General features: G+C 47.0%; 1 protein-coding gene and 9 non-coding genes across 10 annotated transcripts in view; 4 read left to right on the top strand and 6 right to left on the bottom strand.

Annotated features, from left to right (window-relative positions):
* Nucleotides 1–24,583, bottom strand: part of LOC137316696 (zinc finger protein 850-like) — a 155,533-nt gene that overhangs the window by 23,106 nt on the left and 107,844 nt on the right. Inside the window, exons 4-5 of the mRNA XM_067980541.1 lie at nt 3,723–3,853; nt 597–1,004 (exon numbers count right to left, since the gene is read on the bottom strand). Coding sequence (XP_067836642.1) covers nt 597–1,004; nt 3,723–3,853 — 539 coding nt within the window. The remainder of the gene's footprint in view (nt 1–596; nt 1,005–3,722; nt 3,854–24,583) is intronic.
* On the bottom strand, nt 11,142–11,213 carry trnaa-ugc (transfer RNA alanine (anticodon UGC)). Its single transcript has one exon. It is a non-coding gene; the product is annotated as a tRNA-Ala (tRNA).
* On the bottom strand, nt 11,683–11,754 carry trnat-cgu (transfer RNA threonine (anticodon CGU)). The gene has a single exon. It is a non-coding gene; the product is annotated as a tRNA-Thr (tRNA).
* Nucleotides 12,997–13,068, top strand: trnaa-cgc (transfer RNA alanine (anticodon CGC)). The gene has a single exon. It is a non-coding gene; the product is annotated as a tRNA-Ala (tRNA).
* On the bottom strand, nt 13,925–13,997 carry trnaa-cgc (transfer RNA alanine (anticodon CGC)). Its single transcript has one exon. It is a non-coding gene; the product is annotated as a tRNA-Ala (tRNA).
* Nucleotides 15,385–15,456, bottom strand: trnaa-ugc (transfer RNA alanine (anticodon UGC)). The gene has a single exon. It is a non-coding gene; the product is annotated as a tRNA-Ala (tRNA).
* On the top strand, nt 17,073–17,144 carry trnaa-cgc (transfer RNA alanine (anticodon CGC)). The gene has a single exon. It is a non-coding gene; the product is annotated as a tRNA-Ala (tRNA).
* trnaa-cgc (transfer RNA alanine (anticodon CGC)) lies at nt 18,002–18,073 on the bottom strand. Its single transcript has one exon. It is a non-coding gene; the product is annotated as a tRNA-Ala (tRNA).
* trnaa-cgc (transfer RNA alanine (anticodon CGC)) lies at nt 19,316–19,387 on the top strand. The gene has a single exon. It is a non-coding gene; the product is annotated as a tRNA-Ala (tRNA).
* On the top strand, nt 19,840–19,911 carry trnaa-ugc (transfer RNA alanine (anticodon UGC)). Its single transcript has one exon. It is a non-coding gene; the product is annotated as a tRNA-Ala (tRNA).

The following is a 24,583-nucleotide window of genomic DNA, read 5'->3' as shown; positions in this document are numbered from 1 at the left end:
TAGAATCAGTGGGTATTTCAGCCCGTTCTTCAGCTCTTCCCTAAATTTAGTCTGGGTCACAGCATAAATACACGTGTTGGTGCAAGAACTGAGAATTTGAAGCATTTGTCCGGCTGTCACAATGCCACTGGCCATATAGTACTGGGCGTTTGCTGTATGCAGAGAGATAACATAAAAAACGAATGTGCTCCATAACAATATAAAACTGCCTGATATACTGAAGAGTAAAATGATGGATTTCCTTCGGTTCTCCATCTCTGGATCCTTGTGATTCCCTCCATTGCTGCGGCCCCGGAGTCCACTGCGGACTCTACTGGTCGCTAAAATGTGTCTGGCAGTGAGAACATTGAACAGCAAAATCAGAATGCATGGGAGACACGGCATTAACACAAGATTAAACAAGTCAAACGCTGCCCATGCGGGTGACGTGAAGAATGTAGGTTTGAAGACACAACCCCGGGGTACATTGTCCATTATATATTCCGGGTCAATTACAAAGTACCAGGGAATGTTTAGTAAACAGCTCAGCGCACTCACCACCCCGATAACAACAGCCGCCGTTTTCTCGGTGCAATATTTTATTTTCAGCTTCTGACAACAAATGGCCACAAATCGATCACAGGTGAAAACCACTGTGAACCAGACAGAGGCATCTGTGACTGCTAATCTCAGTATTTCAATGAGACGGCACACGGGGGTAATGTTCAAGAATGAAACTGGGAAATAAATAACAACAATGCGCGACATTATGACATCAGTGATAACGATCAGGAGATCGGCCGCCGCCATTCCCACCAGGTAGCGAGTGATACATTTGGAGAGTCCGCACTTCCCTCGGGACAGGATCACAATCGCCACCAAGTTCACTGTTAGAAAGGGAAAGGAAGCAGAGAAATTACTGACCAGCTCGGAGACAAAGCAGCTTTTTGACAGGATCTGGGGGGACATTTCCAGCTTTGTCGCTGCATCAAACGCTGGAATCTGATTCACTGACCTGGGCCGCGCTTTCGGGCAGAAAAACGTATTTGAAGACAATTATCAAGAATGACTTGGCAAATTGACACAGAAAGTGAATAAATTGAGCACCGGATCCACTGAAAGGCCCGAGAGAGGGGGCAGTGCCAGTAGGGAAGGGAGAAGGGGTTTTACGGACCGGGAATCCAACTGGTTAAATACGGATTTTGGGCTCAAGGTGGACGGGAACATGAGCGGGCTGGGGGGTGGGGGACAGCGGGAGGTGCTGCTGGTTTGTTGCTCTGGGTTAAGAGAGCCGACTGGGGCCGGCCCAAAACCGGAAAGATGGAGATCCGCGGTGGTGTGTTTGAGGCTTCGGATCGGATTGGAAGAGGCAGCTGGAGGTCGAGCGAGTGAGTGAGATTGGGAGTGAGACAATGAAAAAGACATGCAGGAGCTGGAGTGGAGCCAGGAGCAGATGGTTTTGGAAAGTGTATAAACAGAAGCAACGGATGAGGAGGCGGAGGATTCAATGCATTGGGAGGAGAGGCTGGGATTCACAGGGAGAGACTGCAGCAGAGTGTTAGAAGAAATCTAATCGATTGGTCCGAGTAATACAACACAATTAATGAATTCAACCCGTAATTTCTGTGGTTATTGGTGTCAGGGAGCAGCTTGTTAGTTACAGTCCCCCTACCGTTAAGACCCTCGCTCACTTTGCCGTCCATCTGCATCCCAATGCCTTTTTCCTGCATCATCCCCATATCCCGTGATGCCTTTAATATACAGAAATCAATCGATCTCTGCTTTGAATGTATCAATGACTGAACCTCCACAGCCCTCTGGGGTAGAGAATTCCAAAGATTCACCACTCTTTGATTGAAGAAACTTCTCCTCATCTTGATTTTAAATGACCTACCCCTTATTCTGAGACTGTGATCCTGCCTCTAGACTCCCCAACCAGGGGAAACATCCTCCTTGCATCTACCCTGTCGAGCCCTGTAATTAAAATGCATTCATTAGCCTCGTTCTTTATTGAATTAAGCTGACACATAGCTTCTGGAATACAATATCCGAACAATTCAATGCGATCAAGGAATCACTGATCCTTTTTCTTTAAATACATTTCAATTATGTTTATGTATTCAGCCGGTAAACAAGTAAAAGGAACATTCACATAAACAGACTGAGGATCTGTTTGTGATAAACACACCCGGAGAGAGTACAATAAAACTCTCACAAACTGACAAAATCCTAATAACGCCTTCAAGTCACATTTCCTCTTCATAATTGTATTCCAAGTTTCAGCAATTCATCCCGCTTTCTCCCTCCATCTCTCTTTCTCTCCTTCTCTCTCATTCTGCTTATGTGTCTCTCTATCTCTCTCTCCCCCATTCTCTCTCTCTCTCTGTCTTTCTCTTTCTCTCGTTCCTTCTGCTCCTCTCTCGCGTTTTTCTTCTCAGTTGCGTTCTCTATCGCTCCTCTCTAACTCTCCGCACTCTCTCTGCACTCTTTTTCAATGCCCCTTTTCACATCCGAGTAAATCCTAACATCCTGCGCCTGTTTTCTCTTCACCAGCCCCGTGTTCCAAAGATCCTATTCTTAGTGTCAGTTTGTTGAATAGTGGAGCCTCTGTGAACAGTTTAATGTTTCTACAGATCTTCCAAGTCTCCAGCTGTTCACCTACACTGTTCACTTCATCTACAATTCATGGAATAAACAGAATCGAATCCCTCTCCCAGACACACCTCACAATGATTGAAATTCCTTCTCCTGTAATTACAAAGTACAGCGTTAGATGGCGGCATTGTTCAATTAACAAAACGCCAACATCACCGCTGCTGCTAAAAATCTACAGATAAATAGAAGGGCTCCTGATTCCAACAGAAAAAGTGCAAACTGATACAACATTAATACAAAACATTGCATTTTACAGTGAATTCATCCACAGTCAAGCAGAGAAGGAGATATGAAAGAATCAGCAGCAAACGCTGTTCAGTAACCAGACTTCTGGAGCTGCGTCAGATACACACATAATGAAATAATATCTCATAACAGTGATAACCAATAAACACAATGAAATGCCACTTAAACTAAACCATGTGATTGAAGAGGGCGGACATTGCGCTGCCTCCTTGGAACAATGAGACCGTGAGCTGTCTCCTTATCAATCACTGAAAACACATTTATAGAAACATTTTCCAGGACAGGTTATTTCAACAACATGAAAATGTTAACCAATTCTGATGGTCTGATACCAGCTCTTAGCCCAGACAACTGATTCCAATACATTCAATACAGAGAATAATCCAGTAACAAAGCCAGGGTTGGATAAACAACGTTCACTACAGAAAAAATGCAATTGCTACAGGACCGACCATTTGGAATGATAGACCATTATTCCACGATAAATTCAGTGCACAGAATAATCCAGTAACAATGCCAGGATTGGATATGTAATGATCATAATAGATATAATGCAGCTCCTTCAAGACCGAACGTTTTGAATTTAAGTACATACCATTATTCAACATTATATTCAGTACAGAGAACAATCCAGTAACAGTGCCAGGGTTGGATATACAATGTTCATTACAGATATAATGCAGCTCCTACAAGACTGAAAGAGCAGAGACTTTAAACATTCAATCATTCAACTGATATAAGAGGTGACTGCGCAAAACGTGGTGGGAGAAAAAATAATTAGCCAAGTACAGCAGCACAGATAGCACCGATTTGCAATATTCACAGATGAGATAACGGCTTACCTGGAACTCCAATGGCTGCAAGAACAGGATAGTAAATGCGTTCGATCTGAAACAGTACTGAATATCCCATTTCTGTGAGAAGCAGTGACTTCTGCTGATCTGGAAACTGGAGCTCCAGAAAGCACTCTGCGCTGATACATTGCAACGAGCTTAATTTATACAGGTGATAAATCTCCACTGACACGGTTATACCCCTGTTCATTGCTATTAGTTACAGTCACCTGAACAAACACATTACATCAGCAGCTTTGTCTCCAATGTAAATGATGGCGTGGATATATCACAAACATCTCAAAGTTCAGAACCTTGTCTTAATGAGACTTCTCTCAGGAATAAAGTTAAAAGCTTTGTTCAGAAAGGACTGGTCCAACAACAATGAGCGGCTCCATTTACAGTTTTCATATAATTGTATTGACCATGTTCACTCCTGCCCATTCATTTGTGCATTTTACCGATTTCACTGCGTCCACACTGAATCCATGGGCAAAAGTAGACCGGTTTCACTCTGTTCCTGCAGTTACTCAGTTAAAATATATATTTCGAGTCTCTGACACGGGGACAGTTCAAGGCCACGCTCAGAACTGTGGGTGATATTAGGGGACGGACACTGAACGAGCTTCATTGCCATTCCTCTCTCCGTTATTTTCCTGCAGATATTTACCCGTTTATTTTACATTGGTTGAAGGCTGCAGTAAAATTGCTCACGTGTAACCCCGAGCTGAGCTCATGACCCGATTTGACCTCCATCACAAAGGCCCCGTGCTTCCCTCACCCGCCTCGATTCCTTCCTCAGCATTTTGCCATTCAAACCCTCATTAATGCCTCTGACCCTCCAGACTCCATTCCTCCAATGCACGCCTGTCCGGTCATTCAGCCTCCTCCTTCCAACCAGCACCAGGTCCTGCTTGGCCCCATTCCCCTCACTGAATCCCACTTCCCGATTGCCTAAAGTTTAACATTTTCAGCCTTGGGTTTAAATCCATCCATGGCCCACCCCTCCCCATCTCCGCCCTCTCCTCCACACCTACAGGAAACCCACCCGTGACTTCCTCATTCATCGATCATTGGCCTCTTTTGGTGGGACATCCCTCGCTTGGTTCCACTCACCTGTCTGATCATAGCCAGGAGAAGCTTCTCTTCCCACCCTATCACCGTTATATCTGATGTCTCTAAAGGTTCAATCCTTTGCTCCCTCCTCTTCCTCATCCACATGATGCCCTTTGGTGACATTGTCCGCAGACATGGACCAGCTTTCAGATTTACGCTGACAAAACCACCGCCTCTCTTGACCCTTCCAATGTCTTTGTGTTGTCATAGCACCATTCTGTTTTAGAGGAGCCATAATTTACTCCAGTTAAAAATTGTGAAGTCAAGATCTTTGACCTCCCAATCTCCACATCCTTGCCACTGATTCCATCTCCAACCCTCTCTTTTTGATTGATGAGTCCCTCACCAATCACCCAATCCTTACTGACCTGCATTGGCTTCCAGTCTCCTAAGCCTGTAGTTTATTTTTATTGTTCCTTACACTTAAATCCACAAGGGCCTCACCCCTCCCTATCTCTGTAACCTCCTCCAGCCCTGCAAAATACTCCATTCGCCCACCTCTGGCGCTTGTGCATCCACAGTCTATTTGCCCGACTTTTGACAGCCGTGCCTTCAGCCTTATCCACGCTCCAGAATGCCCTCCCTCTGCCCCTCCATCTCCCTCTACCCCTTTCAGGTATCAGGCGGGGCTCAGTGGTAGCGATCTCACTTCTGCGTTCGAAAGTTGTGAGTTTTAGTCCCACTCCAGAGACTTGAACACATAATCCAAGCTGACACTGCTGTGCAGTACTGAGGCAGCATTGCACTGTCGGACATATCGACTTACGTAAGACACGTTGAACGGAAGGCCTATCTGCCCTCTCAGGTAGATATAAAAGATCACACGGCAATATTCGAGAATAAACAGAGGAGTTCTCCCCAGTGACCTGGGCAATATTTATCCCTCAACTAACATAACTGAAACCGATTTTCTGGTCATTTATCTCATTGCAGTTTGTGTGAGCTTGCTGTGTGCAAATTTGCTGGCGCGTTTCCCACATTACCACAATGACTACACTTCAAAGTGCATTTCATTGACTGTAAAGCATTTTGGGACGTCTGGGGGTCTTGATAGGCGCTGTATAAAGGCAAGTCCTTTCCTTCTTTCAGACCTCTCATGAAAGCCATCTCTTGTGTCATGATTTTCTCATGGCGCCAAATATCTCCTTCTTCAGCTGGAGTTCCATATTTGTCTGATTATACCTCAGTAAATCGGATTGGTCTATTTATCTATGGGGGGTTAAATGCGCTGTTTAAATGCAAGTAGTTATTTCTATGAGCTGTAAATTTTCAGTGCATTTGCTTCTAACAGCCAATCGAAACCTTATAGTAGTGTCGTCACTGTTGCCCACGTGTTCCCCCACACAGAAACCTGATACGAGCTCAGGCTCGCAATAAAACACTTGATTAAATATATGGTTACCGCCTGAAGGATTTTGGACTTTTCAATATGGATCTTTCACTTGCTAAAGGAGCAGAGTTTGGTTCAACACAGGATGGAACACAGAATTGCTAGACTTGACTATTCAAGACTGCATTCTGGGAAGATTGAACAAGTTCAAAAGGTTTTATTATTGCTTCAGATTGTTTAGAAGTCTAACTGAGACGATGTACTTGCGTTGAGGTAAGCGGCGAGGTTAAAGTTAAGACAGCTGCCGAGCTAGGAATTGAAGTCTGTGGGAAACTGTCGTAAACTTCAGATGCTGCAGCAACAGTTTGTTTGAACCATGGGAAAGAGAGAGAGGGAAAGGAGAGAGAGTGAAAAGTTCCAGCAGCTTGTTTTTACCAGCGAGGATGGGAAAACATTTCTCGTCATTTCCCCTCCAGTTCTTTTGCCAATTATTTTGAATCTCTGTCCTTTGGTTATTGACCCACTTGCCGGTGGAAACAGTTTCTCCCTTTTTGGCTGCACAAACCCCTCATTATTTTGAATACCTCTATTAGGTCTCCCCTCAAGCTTCTCTGCTCCAAGGAGAACAAACCCAGATTCTCCAATCTCTCCACATAACGGAAGTCCCTCTTCCCTGGCATCATCCTAATCAAGCTCCTCCGTACCCTCTCCAAGGCCTTGCCATCTTTCCTAAAGTGTACTGTCCAGAATTGTACACAACACTCAAGCTGAGGCCTAACCAGTGCAGCGTGACTTCCTTGTGTTTGTTTTCAATGCCACTATTTAGAAAGCCAAGTGTCCCATTCACTTTCTTAACCACCTAATCAACTGGCCCTGTCACCTTCAACGATTTGTAAATATGCACACCTAGGCCCCTCTGCTCTTGGATCCACTGAAAATAGTACCATTTATCAACTTGCCCTGTCACCTTCAAAGATTGGTGAATATACACCCCCAGGTCCCTTTGCTCTTCCACCCCTCAAAATAGTACCATTTTGATGCTACTGCCTCTACACGTGGTTCCTCCAAAAGTGCATCAATTCACACTTATCCGCATTAAATTGCAACTGCCATGTGTCTGCCCATTTTGTCAGTCTGCCTACGTCCTCCTGAAGTCTGCTACTATCCTGCTCACTGTTTATGTTTCGAATTTTGGATACAATTGTGAAACGATCCTCTTGGACTCGCCTCACCTTTAAACACAAGGACAGGCAAGACTCGTTACCTCGAGAAAAACCTAATGCTCGGCACAGGATAGCATTCAATGGAAGAGCGCACGCTCCGTATCAATGGTTCCGAACCCAGGTCTGGATTGCTGGCCCAGTGAGAGATTATTCCAAGTTGACAGATTGGGGAGGATCTGGGACAAGAGTTCAGACTACACAGAGGTAGGAATAGGATGCATGTTGGGCGGTTCTTCTTTTCCCAGTGAGTAGTAAGCCTCTGGAATGCGTTGCTGGCTAATATGGTGGGTATTGACTCTCTGTCTGCCTTCTCCAGGGAGCTGGACCAGATTTCAGCCGGGGTCGGAACATATAAAAGGTAAGAGGATTTGCAGTTCACATCCGTAAAATCCATGTGATCTTCTTAGATCACCTGAGAGGGTCGGGGAGGAATTTTCCAGTGTATTGTATCACTTAAAGGCTCTGGCTTTTTCTCAGGATCTTTGCCTCTCCCAGGATATCCCATGGCTGCGGGCGGGGTGAGGGGGAGCAAGTGTCAGTTATGATGCTCCAGCCATCACGAGTGAGGGGCAGGCTTGATGGACCAGCTGGTCGTTTACTGCCCGTCATTTCCGTTTGTTCGTCCACATCCCCAGCTCGTCAAGGTCTTTTCAATGAAGCGATCTTCACACAAACTCACACCTGGCGCATGTCCTGCGTCTGTCTTTAGTGAAACGAGTCTCAATGTTTCTGCTTCTGCCATTATTCTCCTCTGAAGCTCAAGGACGCGAACTATTCTCGCAGGCCTCTACTACAATGTGCCTGAGAATTTCTAGTCTCGTCCAACCGTCCGCTACCTGACTACGTGGCTGTTGTCTGCTTGAAGAACAAGAGGAGATGATTTTAAGCGCAGTAAATCATTGGGTGGTCTTAAGACAGTGAACACTCAGTCCTTATACCCTTGGTTAGAGGTCTATTGGATTCGGGGTTGTAGCTCAGTGGTATATCGCCTGCTTTGCGTGTATATATTTCTGGGTTCAATATCTAACACCTCCACCATTTTTTTCACCAGAATGTCCCACAGAAAGACGAATCGGGCTTTCAGAGGGAAGCGAGTTCCAACTTCAGAGACAAACATTCAATTGTCCCGAAGCAGGACTTCATCTCACGGTCCCCTCAGCAGCTCAGCTCATCGCAGCCGCCGACTGACCGGAATTCAAAACATAAATTTGTTGGGGATAGCGTGCGGTCTATCACTGAGCTCCATCACCAGATAACCACGATCTCTATCCAAGTGTGAAACGACTGAGTGCCTCACTTTCCTAAGTCCACCCGAGGATTTACTAGGCTGAAAAGTATCTCCTTTTTTAATCATAGGAGACAAATACACCTGAGGTTTGCGGAACTGATACAGATGTAGTTGAACAGAAGAAACCAGGTCTCGTCACTCAGAGAAATGAGAAAGGGAGCGTTGCGAAGAAAGTCTGAGAGAGGGGGAGAGTCTCATCGGGCTGTGCCGACCATTATTTCTGTTTCAGATCGCTGTTCTTCGAACTGCTCGCTGGACATTGCACTGTCACACATTCCGATCAGTCGGCGGCTGCTGTGAGCTGAGCAGCTGAGGAGACCGTGAGATGAAATCCTGCTCAGGGACAATTTAATGCCTGAGGAGCCTCGGATGTTAGAATTCGCGGCGGACCGAAATCAAGTTTCGCCTTTCTGTGGGTAATTCTGGTGAAAAAATAGCTTTGGAGATTCTGGGGATTTGAACCCAAAACCTCATACATGCAAAGCACGCGCTCTACAACTGAGCGACATCCCCAGATACAAGCGAATTCCAGCGAAGAGCTGATCTCCTTCATTTTATGAGGCACATAAGTTTTTTTCTTGGTCTTCAATTCATCTCTTTTTCTGCTCCAACCAAACAATTAAACATGAAGTTTGCGGACCTGATGTAATTGTGGGTGAACGGAAGAAACCAGATCTCGGCACTCAGAGCAATGAGAATGGGGGCGTTGAGAAGAAAGGCTGGGAGAGGGGGAGAGACTCCTTTGTATGTTCTCGAATCATCCTTCCGATTTCAGGGCACATTTTTCGAACGCTCCCGTTATCAGTCACTTTGCTTACGGTTGGACGGGACTAGAAATCCTCAGGCACATTGTGGCAGAGGCCGGCAAGAATATTTCGAGTCCCTGAGCTTCAGAGGAGGGTAAGGTGAGACACAGACAGCATTGAGTGTAATTTCACTGTAGACGGATGCAGGACTTGCACCAGGTGTGGTTTTGTGTTTAAAGATCACTTCACTGAAAACACCTTGACGATCTGGGGCTACAGACGGACATGGTGGTCAGGAAAAGACCAGTTGGTTCATCAATCCTGCCCCACATGCCTGGAGCATCGTGACCAGACACTTCCTACCGACACCACCCGCCCCACCCACCGGAAACATGTAATCTCCTGGGAGCGGCGACAAACTAGAAACAAATCCAGCGCCAATAAGGAGGGGAAATTCTGGGAAATTCCTCCCCGAATCTCTCAGGCGATCGAATCGAGTTCAGTGGATCACACTGACCATGTGTAGGTTAACTGTAAAACCACTCACCTTCTTTATAATGCGATCTCTGCCTCAGTCAAGAACTGGTCCAGATCCATCCAGAAGGCAAAGAGAGAGTCAGCACTCACCACACCAGCCGGCAATGCATTCCAGAGACTCACTACTCACTGGGAAACAATCGCCAAACAGGAGGGTTCTCTCCCTGTCGGGGAACACTTCAGCAGCCATGGACATTCATCCACCGACCTTCGGGTAAGCGTACTCCAAGGCGGCCTTCGAGACACACGACAACGCAAAATCGTCGAGCAGAAATTGATAGCCAAGTTCCGCACACATGAGGACGGCCTCAACCGGGATCTTGGGTTCATGTCACACTACACGTAACCCCACCAGCGAACAAATGTTATCTGTTTTTAATATAACGGGTCATTGACTGTCTTCCTTCTCTCTCTCTCTCTCTCTTTTTTGGGGGGGTTTGTATATTCAGTGGCCTTTTAGGTGACACCTTTCTGTCTGCTCACTGTGATTGCCTTGGCAACGGGCAGTAATCACCATGCATTGTTCTGTGATTTTCAAATGCGAAGTATTCGAAAATATCATTTCCACACCATTTCCACACCTGACGAAGGAGGAAGCCTCCGAAAGCTTGTGGTATTTAATTTAAAATAAATTTGTTGGACTATAACTTGGTGTTGATAAATTGTTTACAATTGGGAAAAGAAGAACCGCCTTACATCCAGACTATTCCTACCTCTGTGTATTCTGAACGCCTCTCCGCTGCTTCTGTGAAACTGGGAATAATCTATTTCTTCACTCAGATGGTGGTGAACCTGTGGAATTCTCTATCACAGAAGGCTGTGGAGGCCAAGTCACTGAATATATTTAAGAAAGACAGATTTATACACACAGAAGGCATCAAAGCGTATGGAGAGAGAGCGGGAATGTGGTATTGAGATGGAGGCTCAGCCATGATCATATATAATGGCGGAGCAGGCTCGGAGGGCCGAATGGCCGACTCGTGATCCTTATTCTCTGTTATTATTACTGGGCCCGCTCTCCAGCCCCGGGATGGGAACCATTTCAAAGGCGCGTGCGTGCTTCCATTGAATTTTATCGTGTGCAGAGCGTTCGGTTTTTCTCGAGGTGAAGAAACCCTTTCCTGTCCTTGTGTGTGAAGGTGAGGTGAGGACAAGAGGGTCTTTTCAAAATTCGAAACATAAAGCGTTTGGAGATGCCGGGGATTGAACCCGGGACCTCATACATGCAAAGCATGCGCTCTACCACTGAGCTACATCCCCGCAATAACACGGCTTCCACTTTAGAATAAAAAACTGGGCTTCCCGCTCTGTCTCTCCCGGACAACGCGATGCCCAGTCGTTCCACGTGCTCACAATGTTCAACCTCTGCTTCAGTTCACGGGGTTTCTGCTCCTCTTTCATTTGAACTTTCCAAAAAAAAGTCAGCGGAAATAAAAAACATCAAATTGCCAACAGTCAGTGACGAGGCTGACATCCAACCTCTGAATCATAAAGTGAGATGGATGAATGACACAGCGTCAAACAAGAGCTGGGACTGCTCGCTCAATATTGCACCGTCACACATTCCGGTCAACCGGCGGCGACAATGAGCTGAGCTGCTGAGGGGACCGTGAGATGAAGTCCTGCTCCGGGATAATTTAATGCTTGTGGAGCCTCAGAAGTTGGAACTCGCTGAGCTCAGAAAGAACGATTCGCCTTTCCGTGCTCAATTCTGGTGAAAAAATATTTTTGGAGATGCTGGGGATTAAACCCAGGACCTCACACATACGAAGCATGCGCTCTACCACTGAGCTACATTCCCAGATGGAATACACAGATACCCAAGGAAAGAAGAACTGATTGTCCTCATTTTATGAGACGACCCAAGGTGGGTCTGCAACGTGATGGGTTATTCCCAGTTTCACAGATTGGGGAGGAGCAGAGAACAGGCGTTTGGACCACACAGAGGTAAGAATAGTCTGGATGTTGGGCGGTTCTTTATTTCCCAGAGTGTAGTGAGTCTCTGGAATGCATCGCCGGCTGGTCTGGTGGGTGCTGACACTGTGTACTGGGCTTAAAATCGTCTCGTTTTCTGCTGCAACCAGACAATTAAAGATGAAGTATGCGGACCTGATACAACTGTGGGTGAACGGAAGAAACCAGGCCTCGGCACTTAGTCTAATGAGAAAGGGGGAGTTGAGAAGAAAGGCCGGGAAAGTGGGGAGAGGTTCCTTGAACTGTGCTGTAAACATCCTTCCTATTTGAGGGCGCATTTTTCGAACGCTCCTGTTATCAGTCACTTTCCTTACGATTGGACAGGACGAGAAATGCTCAGGAACATTGTAGCAGAGGCCGGCAAGAATATTTCGAGTCCCCCCGCTTCAGAGGAGGGCAAGGTGAGGAACAGGCAGCATTGAGTCTCATTTCACGATGGACGGCCAGGTGTGAGTTTGTGTTTAATGATCACTTCACAAAAAACACCTTGACGAGCTGAGGTGACTGACGGACATGATGGTCAGGAAAAGACCAGCTGGTTCATCAATCCTGTCCCACATGCCCGGAGCATCGTGACTGGACACTTCCTACCGACACCACCCGCCCCACCCACTGGAAACATGTAATCTCCTGGGAGCGGTGACAAACCAGAAAAAAATACAGGGCCAATTTCTGTAAAATTCCTCCCCAACATCTTCAGACGATTGAAACCAGTCCAGGACATGACAGTGACCATGCGTTGGTTAAGTGTAAAACCACTCACCTTCTATATGATGCGATCTCTGCCCCAGTTCAGAACAGATCCAGATCCCTCGAGAAGGCAGAGAGAGAGTCAGCACCCACCACACGAGCCGGCAATGCATTCCAGAGTCTCACTACACTCTGGGAAATGAAGAACCGCCTGACATCCAGACTATTCTTACCTCTGTGTCGTCGAAGCGCCTGTTCCCTGCTCCGCCCCAATCTTTGAATCTGCAAATAATCTATCAAGTGGCAGACCCACCTTGGACGGGTTCATAAAATGAGAACGATCAGTTCTTCTTTCCTTGGGTAGCTATTGATTTTATTTGGGGATGTAGCTCAGTGGTAGAGCGCATGCTTCGCATGTATGAGGTCCTGGGTTCAATCCCCAGCTTCTCCAAAAATATTTTTTCATCAGAATTACGCACGGAAAGGCGAATTTCGCTTTCTGAGCGCAGTGAGTTCCAACTTCTGAGGCTCCACAAACATTCAATTGTCCCGGAGCAGGACTTCATCTCACGGTCCCCTCAGCAGCTCAGCTCATAACAGCCGCCGACTGACCAGAATTCAAAAGGTAAAGTGCTTGGGCGTAGAAACTGAGACCTCATACACGCGAAGCATGCGGTCTATCACTGAGCTCCAACACCAGATAATAACGAGCTCTAACCAAGTGTGAAAGGACTGAGTGCCTCACTTTCCTTAGGCTACCCGAGGATTTACTCTGCTGAAAAGCATTTCCTCTTTTAAGCATAGGAGATACCTGAGGTCTGCGGACCTGATACTAGTATTTTAATTCCAGATTTTATTCAATTAATTCAATTTTTAATTAATTGAAATTGAATTCCCCAGCTGCCGTGGCGGGATTATTAGTCCAGGCCTCTGGATTACCAGTCCAGTAAACTAACCACAATAATACCGTACCCGCTGGGTAAACAGAAGAAACCAGGTCTCGTCACTCAGAGAAATGAGAAAGGGAGCGTTGCGAAGAAAGTCTGGGAGAGAGGTGAGTCTCCTGGGGCTGTGCCGACCAGCATTTTTGTTTCAGGTCGCTGTTCTTCCAACTGCTCGCTGGACATTGCACCGTCACACATTCCGATCAGTCGGCGGCTGCTGTGAACTGAGCTGCTGAGGAGACCGTTGGATGAAATCTTGCTCAGGGGCAATTTAATGATTGTGGAGCCTCAGAGGATGGAATGAGCGGCACATCGAAATCAAGATTTGCCTTTCTGTGGGTAATTGTGGTGAAAAAATAGCTGCGAAGATGCTGGGGATTGAACCCAGAATCTCACGCATGCGAAGCGACGCGCTCTACCACTGAGCTACATCCCCAGAGATAAGCGAATTTCAACGAAGAGCTGATCTCCTTCATTTTATGAGGTCACATAAGTTTTTTTCTTGGGCTTCAATTCATCTCCTTTTCTGCTCCAACCAAACAATTAAACGTGAAGTTTGCGGACCTGATATAATTGTGGGTGAACGGAAGAAACCAGACCTCAGCACTCAGAGCAATGAGAATGGGGGAGTTGAGAAGAAAGGCTGGGAGAGGGGGAGAGTCTCCTTGGACTGTGCTGTTACCATCCTTCCGATTTCAGGGCACATTTTTCGAACGCTCCCTTTATCAGTCACTTTGCTTACGGTTGGACGGGACTAGAAATCCTCAGGCACATTGTGGCAGAGGCCGGCAAGAATATTTCGAGTCCCTGAGCTGCAGAGGAGGGTAAGGTGAGACACAGACAGCATTGAGGATAATTTCACTATAGACGGATGCAGGACTTGCCCCAGGTGTGGTTTTGTGTTCAAAGATCACTTCACTGAAAACACCTTGACGATCTGGGGCTACAGACGGACATGATGGTCAGGAAAAGACCAGTTGGTTCATCAATCCTGCCCCACATGCCTGGAGCATCGTGACCAGACACTTCCTACCGACACCACCCGCCCCACCCACCGGAAACATGTAATCTCCTGGGAGCGGCGACAAACCAGAAACAAATCCAGCGCCAATAAGGAGGGGAAATTCTGGGAAATTCCTCCCCGACTCCTTCAGGCGATCGAATCGAGTTCAGTGGATCACACTGACCATGTGTAGGTTAACTGTAAAACCACTCACCTTCTATATGATGCGATCTCTGCCCCAGTCAAGAACTGGTCCAAATCCATCCAGAAGGCAAAGAGAGAGTCAGCACCCACCACACCAGCCGGCAATGCATTCCAGAGACTCAGTACTCTCTGGGAAAAGAAGAACCGCCGAACATCCAGCCTATTCCTACCTCTGTGCAGTCTGAATGCCTGTCCGCTGCTGCTCCCCGATCTGTGAAACTGGGAATAATCTATTTCTTCACTCAGAGGGTGGTGAACCTGTGGAATTTTCTGCCACAGAAGGCTGTGGAGGCCAAGTCACTGAATATATTTAAGAAAGACAGATTTCTACACAAAGAAGGCATCAAAGAGGATGGAGAGAGAGCGGGAATATCGTCTTGCGATGGAGGATCAGCCATTGCCGACTCGTGATCTGATTTTCTCTGTTATTATGACTGGGCCCGCTCTCCAGCCCCGGGATGGGAGCCATTTCAAAGGCGCGTGCGTGCGTCCATTGAATTTTACCGTGTGCAGAGCGTTCGGTTTTTCTCGAGGTGAAGAAACCCTTTCCTGTCCTTGTGTGTGAAGTTGAGGTGAGGACAAGAGGGTCTTTTCAAAATTCGAAACATAAAGCGTTTGGAGATGCCGGGGATTGAACCCGGGACCTCATACATGCAAAGCATGCGCTCTTCCACTGAGCTACATCCCCTCACCGGAACTACTTCAAATTTAGAATAACAAAAGTGGGCTTCCCGCTCTTTCTCTCCCGGACAACGCGATGCCCAGTCATCACACGTGCTCACAATTTTCAACCTCTGCTTCAGTTCACGGGGTTTCTGCTCCTCTTTACTTTGAACTTTCCAAAAAAAAAGTCAGCGGAAATTAAAAAAAATACAATTGCCACTCCTCAGTGACGAGGCTGAAATCCAACCTCTGAATCATAAAGTGAGATGGATGAATGACACAGCGTCAAACAAGAGCTGGGACTGCTCGCTAGAAATTGCACTGTCACATATTCCGGTCAGTCGGCGGCTGTTATGAGCTGAGCTGCTGAGGGGACCGTGAGATGAAGTCCTGCTCAGGGATAATTTAATGCTTGTGGAGCCTCAGAAGTTGGAACTCGCTGCGCTCAGAAAGCGTCATTCACCTTTCCGTGCGTCATTCTGATGAAAAAATATTTTTGGAGATGCTGGGGATTGAACCCAGAGTTCTCATACATACGAAACATGCGCTCCACCACTGAGCTATATCCCCAGACTGCAGCCTATACTAACCAAGTAAAGAAGAACTGATTATGAGGCTACCCATGGTGGGTGTGAAACGTGATGGATTATTTCCAGTTTCAAAGATCGGGGAGGAGCAGCGGACAGGCGTTTCGACCACACAGAGGTAGCAATAGTCTGGATGTTCGGCGGTTCTTCTTTTCCCAGAGAGTACTGAGTCTCAGGAATGCATTGCCGGCTGGTGCGGTGGGTGCTGACTCTCGGCCATCTGGATGGATCTGGACCAGTTCTTGACTGAGGCAGAGATCGCATCATAGAGAAGGTGAGTGGTTTTACAGTTAACCTACACATGGTCAGTGTGATCCACTGAACTCGATTCGATCGCCTGAGGGAGTCGAGGAGGAATTTCCCAGAATTTCCCTTCCTTCGTGGCCCTGGATTTTTTCCTGGTTTGTAACCGCTCCCAGGAGATTACATGTATCCGGTGGGTGGGGCGGGTGGTGTCGGTAGGAAGTGTCCAGTCACGATGCTCCAGGCATGTGGGACAGGATTGATAAACCAACTGGTCTTTTCCTGACCATCATGTCCGTCTGTAGCCCCAGATCGTCAAGGTGTTTTCAGTGAAGTGATCTTTAAACACAAAACCACACCAGGGGCAAGTCCTGCATCCGTCTGTAGTGAAATTATACTCAATGCTGTCTGTGCCTCACCTTACCCTCCTCTGAAGCTGAGGGACTCGAAATATTCTTGCCGGCCTCTGCCACAATGTGCCTGAGGATTTCTAGTCCCGTCCAACCGTAAGCAAAGTGACTGATAACGGGAGCGTTCGAAAAATGTGCCCTGAAATCGGAAGGATGGTAACAGCACAGTCCAAGGAGACTCTCCCCCTCTCACAGCCTTTCTTCTCAACGCCCCCTTTCTCATTTCTCTGAGTGCCGAGGCCGGTTTCTTCCGTTCACCCACAATTACATCAGGTCCGCAAACTTCATGTTTAATTGTCTGGTTGGAGCAGAAATGGAGATGAATTGAAGCCCGAAATAAAACCTTATGTTGCCTCATAAAATGAAGGAGATCAGCTCTTCGTTGAATCGTTTTCCAATCTGGGGATTTAGCTCAGTGGCAGAGCGCGTGGTTCGCATATACGAGGTCCTGGGTTCAATCCCCAGGATCTCCAAAGCTATTTTCTCACCACAATAACCCACAGAAGGGCGAATCTTGATTTCGATGTGCCGCGAATTCTCACCTCTGAGGATCCACAAGCATTAAATTGCCCCTGGGCAGGATTTCACCTCACGGTCTGCTCAGCAGCTCAGCTCACAGCAGCCGCCGACTGATCGGAATGTGTGACGGTGCAATGGCCAGCGAGCAGTTCGAAGAACAGCGACCTGAAACAGAAATGCTGGTCGGCACAGCACGAGGAGACTCACCTCTCTCCCAGACTTTCTTCGCAACGCTCCCTTTCTCATTTCTCTGAGTGACGAGACCTGGTTTGTTCTGTTTACCCAGCGGGTACGGTAGAATAGTGGTTAGTTCACTGGACCAGTAATCCTGAGGCCTGGACTAATAATCCCGCCACGGCAGCTGGGGAATTCAATTTCAATTAATTAAAAATTGAATTAATTGAACAAAATCTGGAATTAAAATACTAGTATCAGGTCCGAAGACCTCAGGTATCTCCTATGCTTAAAAGAGGAAATGCTTTTCAGCAGAGTAAATCCTCGGGTGGCCTCGGGAAAGTGGGAGACTCAGTCCTTTGACACTTGGTTAGAGGTCGTTATTATCTGGTGATGGAGCTCAGATGATAAACCGCATGCTTCGCGTGTATGAGGTCTCAGGTTCTATGCCCAAACACTTCACATTTTGAATTCTGGTCAGTCGGCGGCTATGATGAGCTGAGCTGCTGAGGGGACCGTGAGATGAAGTCCTGCTCCGGGACAATTGAATGTTCATGGAGCCTCAGAAGTTGGAACTCGCTGCGCTCAGAAAGGGAAATTCGCCTTTCCGTGCGTAATTCTGATGCAAAAATAGCGTTGCAGATGCTGGGGTTTGAACCCAGGACCACATACATGCGAAGCATGCGCTCTAACACTGAACTACATCCCCAGATAAAATAAACCGCTCCGCAAGGAAAGAAGAACTGATCGTTCTCATTTTATGAACTGTCCAAGGTGGGTCTGCCACGTGATCGATTATTTGCAGTTTCAAAGATTGGGGAGGAGCAGGGAACAGGCGTTTGGACCACACAGAGGTAAGAATAGTCTGGATGTCAGGCGGTTCTTCATTTCCCAGAGAGCAGTGAGTCTCTGGAATGCATTGCCGGCTGGTGTGGTGGGTGCTGACTCTCTTTCTGCTTTCTCGAGGGATCTGGATCTGTTCTTGACTGGGACAGAGATCGCATCATATAGAAAATGAGTGGTTTTATAGTTAACCTACACATGGTCACTGTCATGTCCTGGACTGGTTTCGATCGCCTCAAAATGTCAGGAAGGAACTTTCCAGAAATTGGCCCTGTATTTTTTCTGGTTTGTAACCGCTCCCAGGAGATTACATGTTCCCGGTGGGTGGGGCGGGTGGTGTCGGAAGGAAGTGTCCAGTCACGATGCTCCAGGCATTTGGGACAGGATTGGTGAACCAGCTGGTCTTTTCCTGACCATCATGTCCGTCAGTAACCTCAGCTCGTCAAGGAGTTTTTTGTGAAGTGATCTTTAAACACAAACTCACACCTGGCCCTTTATAGTGAAATGAGACTCAATGCTCTCCACGCCTCACCTCGCCCTCCTCTGAAGCTGGAGGACTCGAAATATTCTTGCCGGCCACTGCGACAATGTGCCTGAGCATTTCTAGTCCCGTCCAACCGTAAGGAAAGTGACTGATAACGGGAGCGTTCAAAAAATGCGCCCTGAAATAGTAAGGATGCTTCCAGCACGGTTCACGGAGTCTCTCCCCCCTTTTCCAGCCTGTCTTCTCAACTCCCCCTTTCTCATTAGACTAAGTGCCGAGGCCTGGTTTCTTACGTTCACCCACAGTTGTATCAGATCCGCATGCTTCACCTTAAATTGTCTGGTTGCAGCAGAAAACTAGACGATTTTAAGCCAAGTATAAAATGTGTCAGCACTCAGCACACCAACCGGCAATGCATTCCAGAGACTCCCTACTCGCTGGGAAATGAAGAACCGCCTAACATCCAGACTATTCTTACCTCTGTGTAGACTTCACGCCTGTTCCCCGCTCCTCCCCAATCTGTGGAACTGGAAATAATCTATCACCTGGCAGACCCACCTTGGGTGGTCTCATAAAACGAGGACAATCAGTTCTTCTTCAATTGGGTAGCGGCTTGCTTTATCTGGCGATGTAGCTCAGTGGGAGAGCGCGTGCTTCGCATGTATGAGGTCCTGGGTTCAATCCCCAGCATCTCCAAAGATATTTTTTCATCAGAATTAACCACGGAAAGGCAAATCTCGCTTTCTGATCGCAGCGAGTTCCAACTTCTGAGGCTCCACAAGCATTGAATTGTCCCGAAGCAGGACTTCATCTCACGGTCCCCTCATCATCTCAGCTCATCGCCGCCGCCGACTGACCGGAATGTGTGACAGTGCAATGTCGAGCGAGCAGTCACAGCTCTTGTTTGACGCTGTGTCATTCATCCATCTCACTTTATGATTCAGAGGTTGGATTTCAGCCTCGTCACTGACTATTGGCAATTGTATTTTTTTATTTCCGCTGACATTTTTTTTGGGAAATTTCGAAGTGAAGAGGAGCAGAAACCCCGTGAACATTGTGAGCACGTGGAACGACTGGGCATCGCGTTGTCCGGGAGAGACAGAGCGGAAAGCCCACTTTTTATTCTAAAGTGGAGGGATGTCTTTTGTGGGGCTGTAGCTCAGTGGAAGAGCGCATGCTTTGCATGTATGAGGTCCCGGGTTCAATACCCGGCATCTCCAAACGCTTTATGTTTCGAATTTTGAAAAGACCCTTTTGTCCTCACCTCACCTTCACACACAAGGACAGGAAAGGGTTTCTTCACCTCGAGAAAAACCGAACGCTCTGCACACGATAAAATTCAATGGAAGCACGCACGCGCCTTTGAAATGGCTCCCATCCCGGGGCTGGAGAGCGTGCCCAGTCATAATAACAGGGAAAATAGGATCACCATTCGGCCCTTCGAGCCTGCTCCGCCATTATTTATGATCATGGCTGCTCCTCTATCTCAATACCATATTCCCGCTCTCTCTCCATATTCTTTGATGCCTTCTGTGTGTTGAAATCTGTCTTTCTTAAATATATTCAGTGACTTGGCCTCCACAGCCTTCTGTGGTGCAGAATTCCACAGGTTCACCACCCTCTTGAGTGAAGAAATAGATTATTCCCAGTTTCACACATCGGGGAGGAGCAGTGGACCGGCGTTCAGACTACACAGAGGTAGGAATAGGCTGGATGTTCGGCGGTTCTTCTTTTCCCAGTGAGTACTGAGTCTCTAGAATGCATTCCCGGCTGGTGTGGTGGGTGCTGACTCTCTCTCTTTGCCTTCTGGATGGATCTGGACCTGTTCTTGACTGGGACAGAGCTCGCATCATATAGAAGGTGAGTGGTTTTACAGTTAACCTACACATGGTCAGTGTGATCCACTGAACTCGATTCGATCGCCTGAGGGATTCGGGGAGGAATTTCCCAGAATTTCCCCTCCTTATTGACCCTGGATTTGTTTCTAGTTTGTCGCCGCTCCCAGTTGATTACATGTTTCCGGTGGGTGGGGCGGGTGGTGTCGGTAGGGAGTGTCTGGTCACGATGCTCCGGTCATGTGGGGCAGGATTGATGAACCAACTGGTCTTTTCCTGAACATCATGTCCGTCTGTAGCCCCAGATCGTCAAGGTGATTTTAGTGAAGTGATCTTTAAACACAAAACCACACCTGGGGCAAGTCCTGCATCCGTCTATAGTGAAATGAGACTCAATGCTGTCTGTATCTCACCTTACCCTCCTCTGAAGCTCAGGGACTCGAAATATTCTTGCCGGCCTCTGCCACAATGTGCCTGAGGATTTCTAGTCCCGTCCAACCGTAAACAAAGTGACTGATAACGGGAACGTTCGAATATTGCGTCCTCGAATAGGAAGGATTGTAACACCACAGCCCATGGTGGCTCTCCCCCTCTCCCAGCCTTACTTCTCAACGCCCCCTTTCTCATTACTCTGAGTCTCTGAGTATATATCAGGCCCGCATACCTCGGTATAGTTGTCTGCTTGGAGTACAAAAGGAGATGCTTTTCAGCCCAGTAAATCCTCGGATGGCCTTAGGAAAGTGAGGCACTGAGTCCTTTTATATTTAGTTAGAGGTGTTCACTATCTGGTGATGTAGCTCAATGATAGACAGTATGCTTCGCGTGTATGAGGTCCTGGGTTCTCTCTCCAAGCACTTTATGGTTCGAGTTTTGAATTCTGGTCAGTCGGCGGCTGTTATGAGCTGAGCTGCTGAGGGGACCGTGAGATGAAGTCCTGCTCCGGGATAATTGAATGTTTGTCTCAGAAGTTGGAACTCACTTCCCTCTGAAAGCACGATTCGTCTTTCTGTGGGATATTCTGATAAAAATAAATGTTGGAGGTGTTAGATATTAAACCCAGAAATTTATACACGCAAAGCAGGCGCTATACCACTGAGCTACAACCCCGAATCCAACAGACCTATAAGCAAAGGTAGAAAGACTGTGTGCTTACTGTCTTAAGACCACCCAATGATTTACTGGGCTTAAAATCATCTCCTCTTGTGCTTCAAGCAGACAACAGCCACGTAGTCCCGTAGCGACGGTTGGACGGGACTAGAAATTCTCAGGCACATTCTAGTAGAGGCCCGCAACAACATTTGGCGTCCTTGAGCTTCAGAGGAGAATAATGTAAGACGCAGAGACATTGAGACTCGTTTCAGTAAAGACGGACGCAGGCATGCCCCAGGTGTGGGTTTGTGTGAAGATCGCTTCATTGAAAATACCTTGACGAGCTGGGGATGTGGAGGAATAAACGGAAATGACGGGCAGTAAAAGACCAGCTGGTCCATCAAGCCTGCCCCTCACTCGTGATGGCTGGAGCATCATTAATGACACTTACTCCCCCTCACCCCGCCCGCAGCCATGGAATATCCTGGGAGAGACAAAGATCCTGAGAAAAATCCTGTGCCTTTATGGGATAGAATACAGTGGAAAATTCCTCCCTGACCTCCTCAGGTGATCGAAACCGGTCCAGGAGATCACATTGATCGTAAAAAAGTAAACTGTAAATCCTCTTACCTTTTATATGTTACGCCCTCTGTCCCCGCCCAAAAATCGGTCCAGCTCCAAGGAGAAGGCAGACTCCCTGGAGAGTCAGCACCCCCACGCCAGCCAGCAACGCATTCCAGAGGCTCACTACTCACTGGGAAAAGAAGAACCGCCTAAAATCCATCCTATTCCTACCTCTGTGCAGTCGAAACACTTGTCCCAGGTCCTCCCCAATCTGTCAAATTGGAATAATCTCTCACTGGGCCCACAATCCAGCCCTGGGTTCGGAGCCATTGATACGGCGCGTGCGCTCTTCCATTGAATGCTATCCTGTGCCGAGCATTAGGTTTTTCTCCAGGTAACGAAAGTCTAGCCTGTCCTTGTGTTTAAAGGTGAGGCGAGTCCAAGCGGATCTTTTCACAATTGTATCCAAAATTCGAAACATAAATAGTGAGCAGGATAATAGCAGACTTCAGGAGGACATAGACAGACTGACGAAATGGGCAGACACATGGCAGTTGCAATTTAATTTGGATAAGTGTGAATTGATTCACTTTAGGAAGAACCACATGTAGAGGCAGTAGACTCTAAATGGTACTATTTAAAGGGGGGTGCAAGAGCAGAGGGACCTAAGGGTACATATTCATGAATCTTTGAAGTTGACTGGGAAAATTGATAAGCTTGTTAAGAAAGTGAATGGGACTTTGGTTTTGTAAATAGGGACATTGAATACATAAACAGGGAAGTCACGCTGAACCTTCACAAATCACTGGTTAGGCCTCAGCTGGAGTATTGTGTACAATTCTGGGCACCACACTTTAGGGAGGATGTCAAGGCATTGGAGAGGGTACAGAGGAGGTTTACTGGGATGAAACCAGGGATGAGGGACTTCAATTACGTGGAGAGATTGTAGAATCTAGGATTGTTTCTCTTTAGAGCAGTGAAGTTTAAGGAGAGCCCTGATAGAGGTATTCAACATAATAAGGGGTTTTGGTGGAGCAATTAGGGAGAAACTGGTTTTTACTGGCAAGTGGGTCCCAAACCCTGGATTGAGATCTAGCTGGAAGGCCATAGGCTGAAAATAGTTATAGATGGATTTGGATCTGTTTGGAGACCGGTCACCAGTGGTGTCCGCAGGGATCGGTGTTAGGACCAATGCTCTTTACTATTTTTATTAATGATCTCAATGTAGGTGTTGGGGGCACGATTTGCAGATGATACTAAGATTTGTACGAGTGTCAGGCCTGTAGACGATTCTCGACTGTTTCAGTTGTACCTTGATGTGTTGGGTGTTTGGGCTCCTGACTGGTTCTAAATAGAGCATAGAGGTCTATTTGTACCCCAGCTCCCTATTCTCTTTACCTATCATATCACGGCACATATGAGCACTGCCGTGATGTGATAGTTAAAGAGAATAGGGATCTGGGGTCTATTTGTAGGACATAGGGACAAAGGAACAGAGGAACCAGAGTGGGCATTCAGCCGCACGGACCTGTTCCGCCATTCCATTACATCATGGCTGATCTGTATCTTAACTCCATCTACCCGCATTGGTTTCAGATCTCTGAATACCCTTGCCGAACAAAATTCTATAAATCTCAGCTCTGAAAGTTTCAATTGACCTCCATCGTCAACAGCTTTTGAGAGAGTTCCTGATTTCCACTACCCTTCTTGTGAAGAAGTGTTTCCTCACATCACCCTGAGCAGCCTAGCTCTAATTTTAAGGATATGTCCTTGTTCTGCATTCCCCCCACCCTGAGGAATGCAGCATGTCTATTTATCCTATCGCATCCGTTAATCATCTTGAACATCTCAATTAGATCTCCCCTTCATCTTCTATATTCAAGGCAATACAAGCATCGCTTATGCAACTCATCATTTAATACTTTGAGCCACGGTATCATTCTAGTGAATTTGCCCCGCACCCCCTCCAAGGCCAATATATCCTTCCTGAGATTCGGTGCCCATTACTGAATGCAGTACTCCAGATGGGGCATCACCAGATCTCTGTACGGCTGTGACATAACCTCCACCCTTTTGTATTCCAGCCCCTTTGAGATAAAGGCCAACATTCCATTAGCCCTTTTAATTAATTTTTGTACCTGTACACCAGCTTTTATTGATTCCTGTACTTGGACCCCAAAATCTCTCTGCTCATCCACAGTTCCTCGCTTCTCGCCATTTAGAAAATACTCTGATATATTTTTCTTAGGTCTAAAGTGGATGACCTCACACTTTCCTACGTTGAACTCCAATTGATTACAAAACAACACCTACTATTTTGTCTTTGTACCAGACCTTGGTCAGGACTCTGTTTGAATACTTTGTTCAGCTTTGGTCTTCTCACACGGTGAGTGATATTGAGGCG

This window comes from Heptranchias perlo, unplaced genomic scaffold (assembly GCF_035084215.1).
Source record: "Heptranchias perlo isolate sHepPer1 unplaced genomic scaffold, sHepPer1.hap1 HAP1_SCAFFOLD_60, whole genome shotgun sequence".
Lineage (NCBI taxonomy): Eukaryota > Metazoa > Chordata > Chondrichthyes > Hexanchiformes > Hexanchidae > Heptranchias > Heptranchias perlo.
Note: the sequence above shows the minus strand (reverse complement) of the source record. Positions and strands in the feature narration are given on the sequence as shown.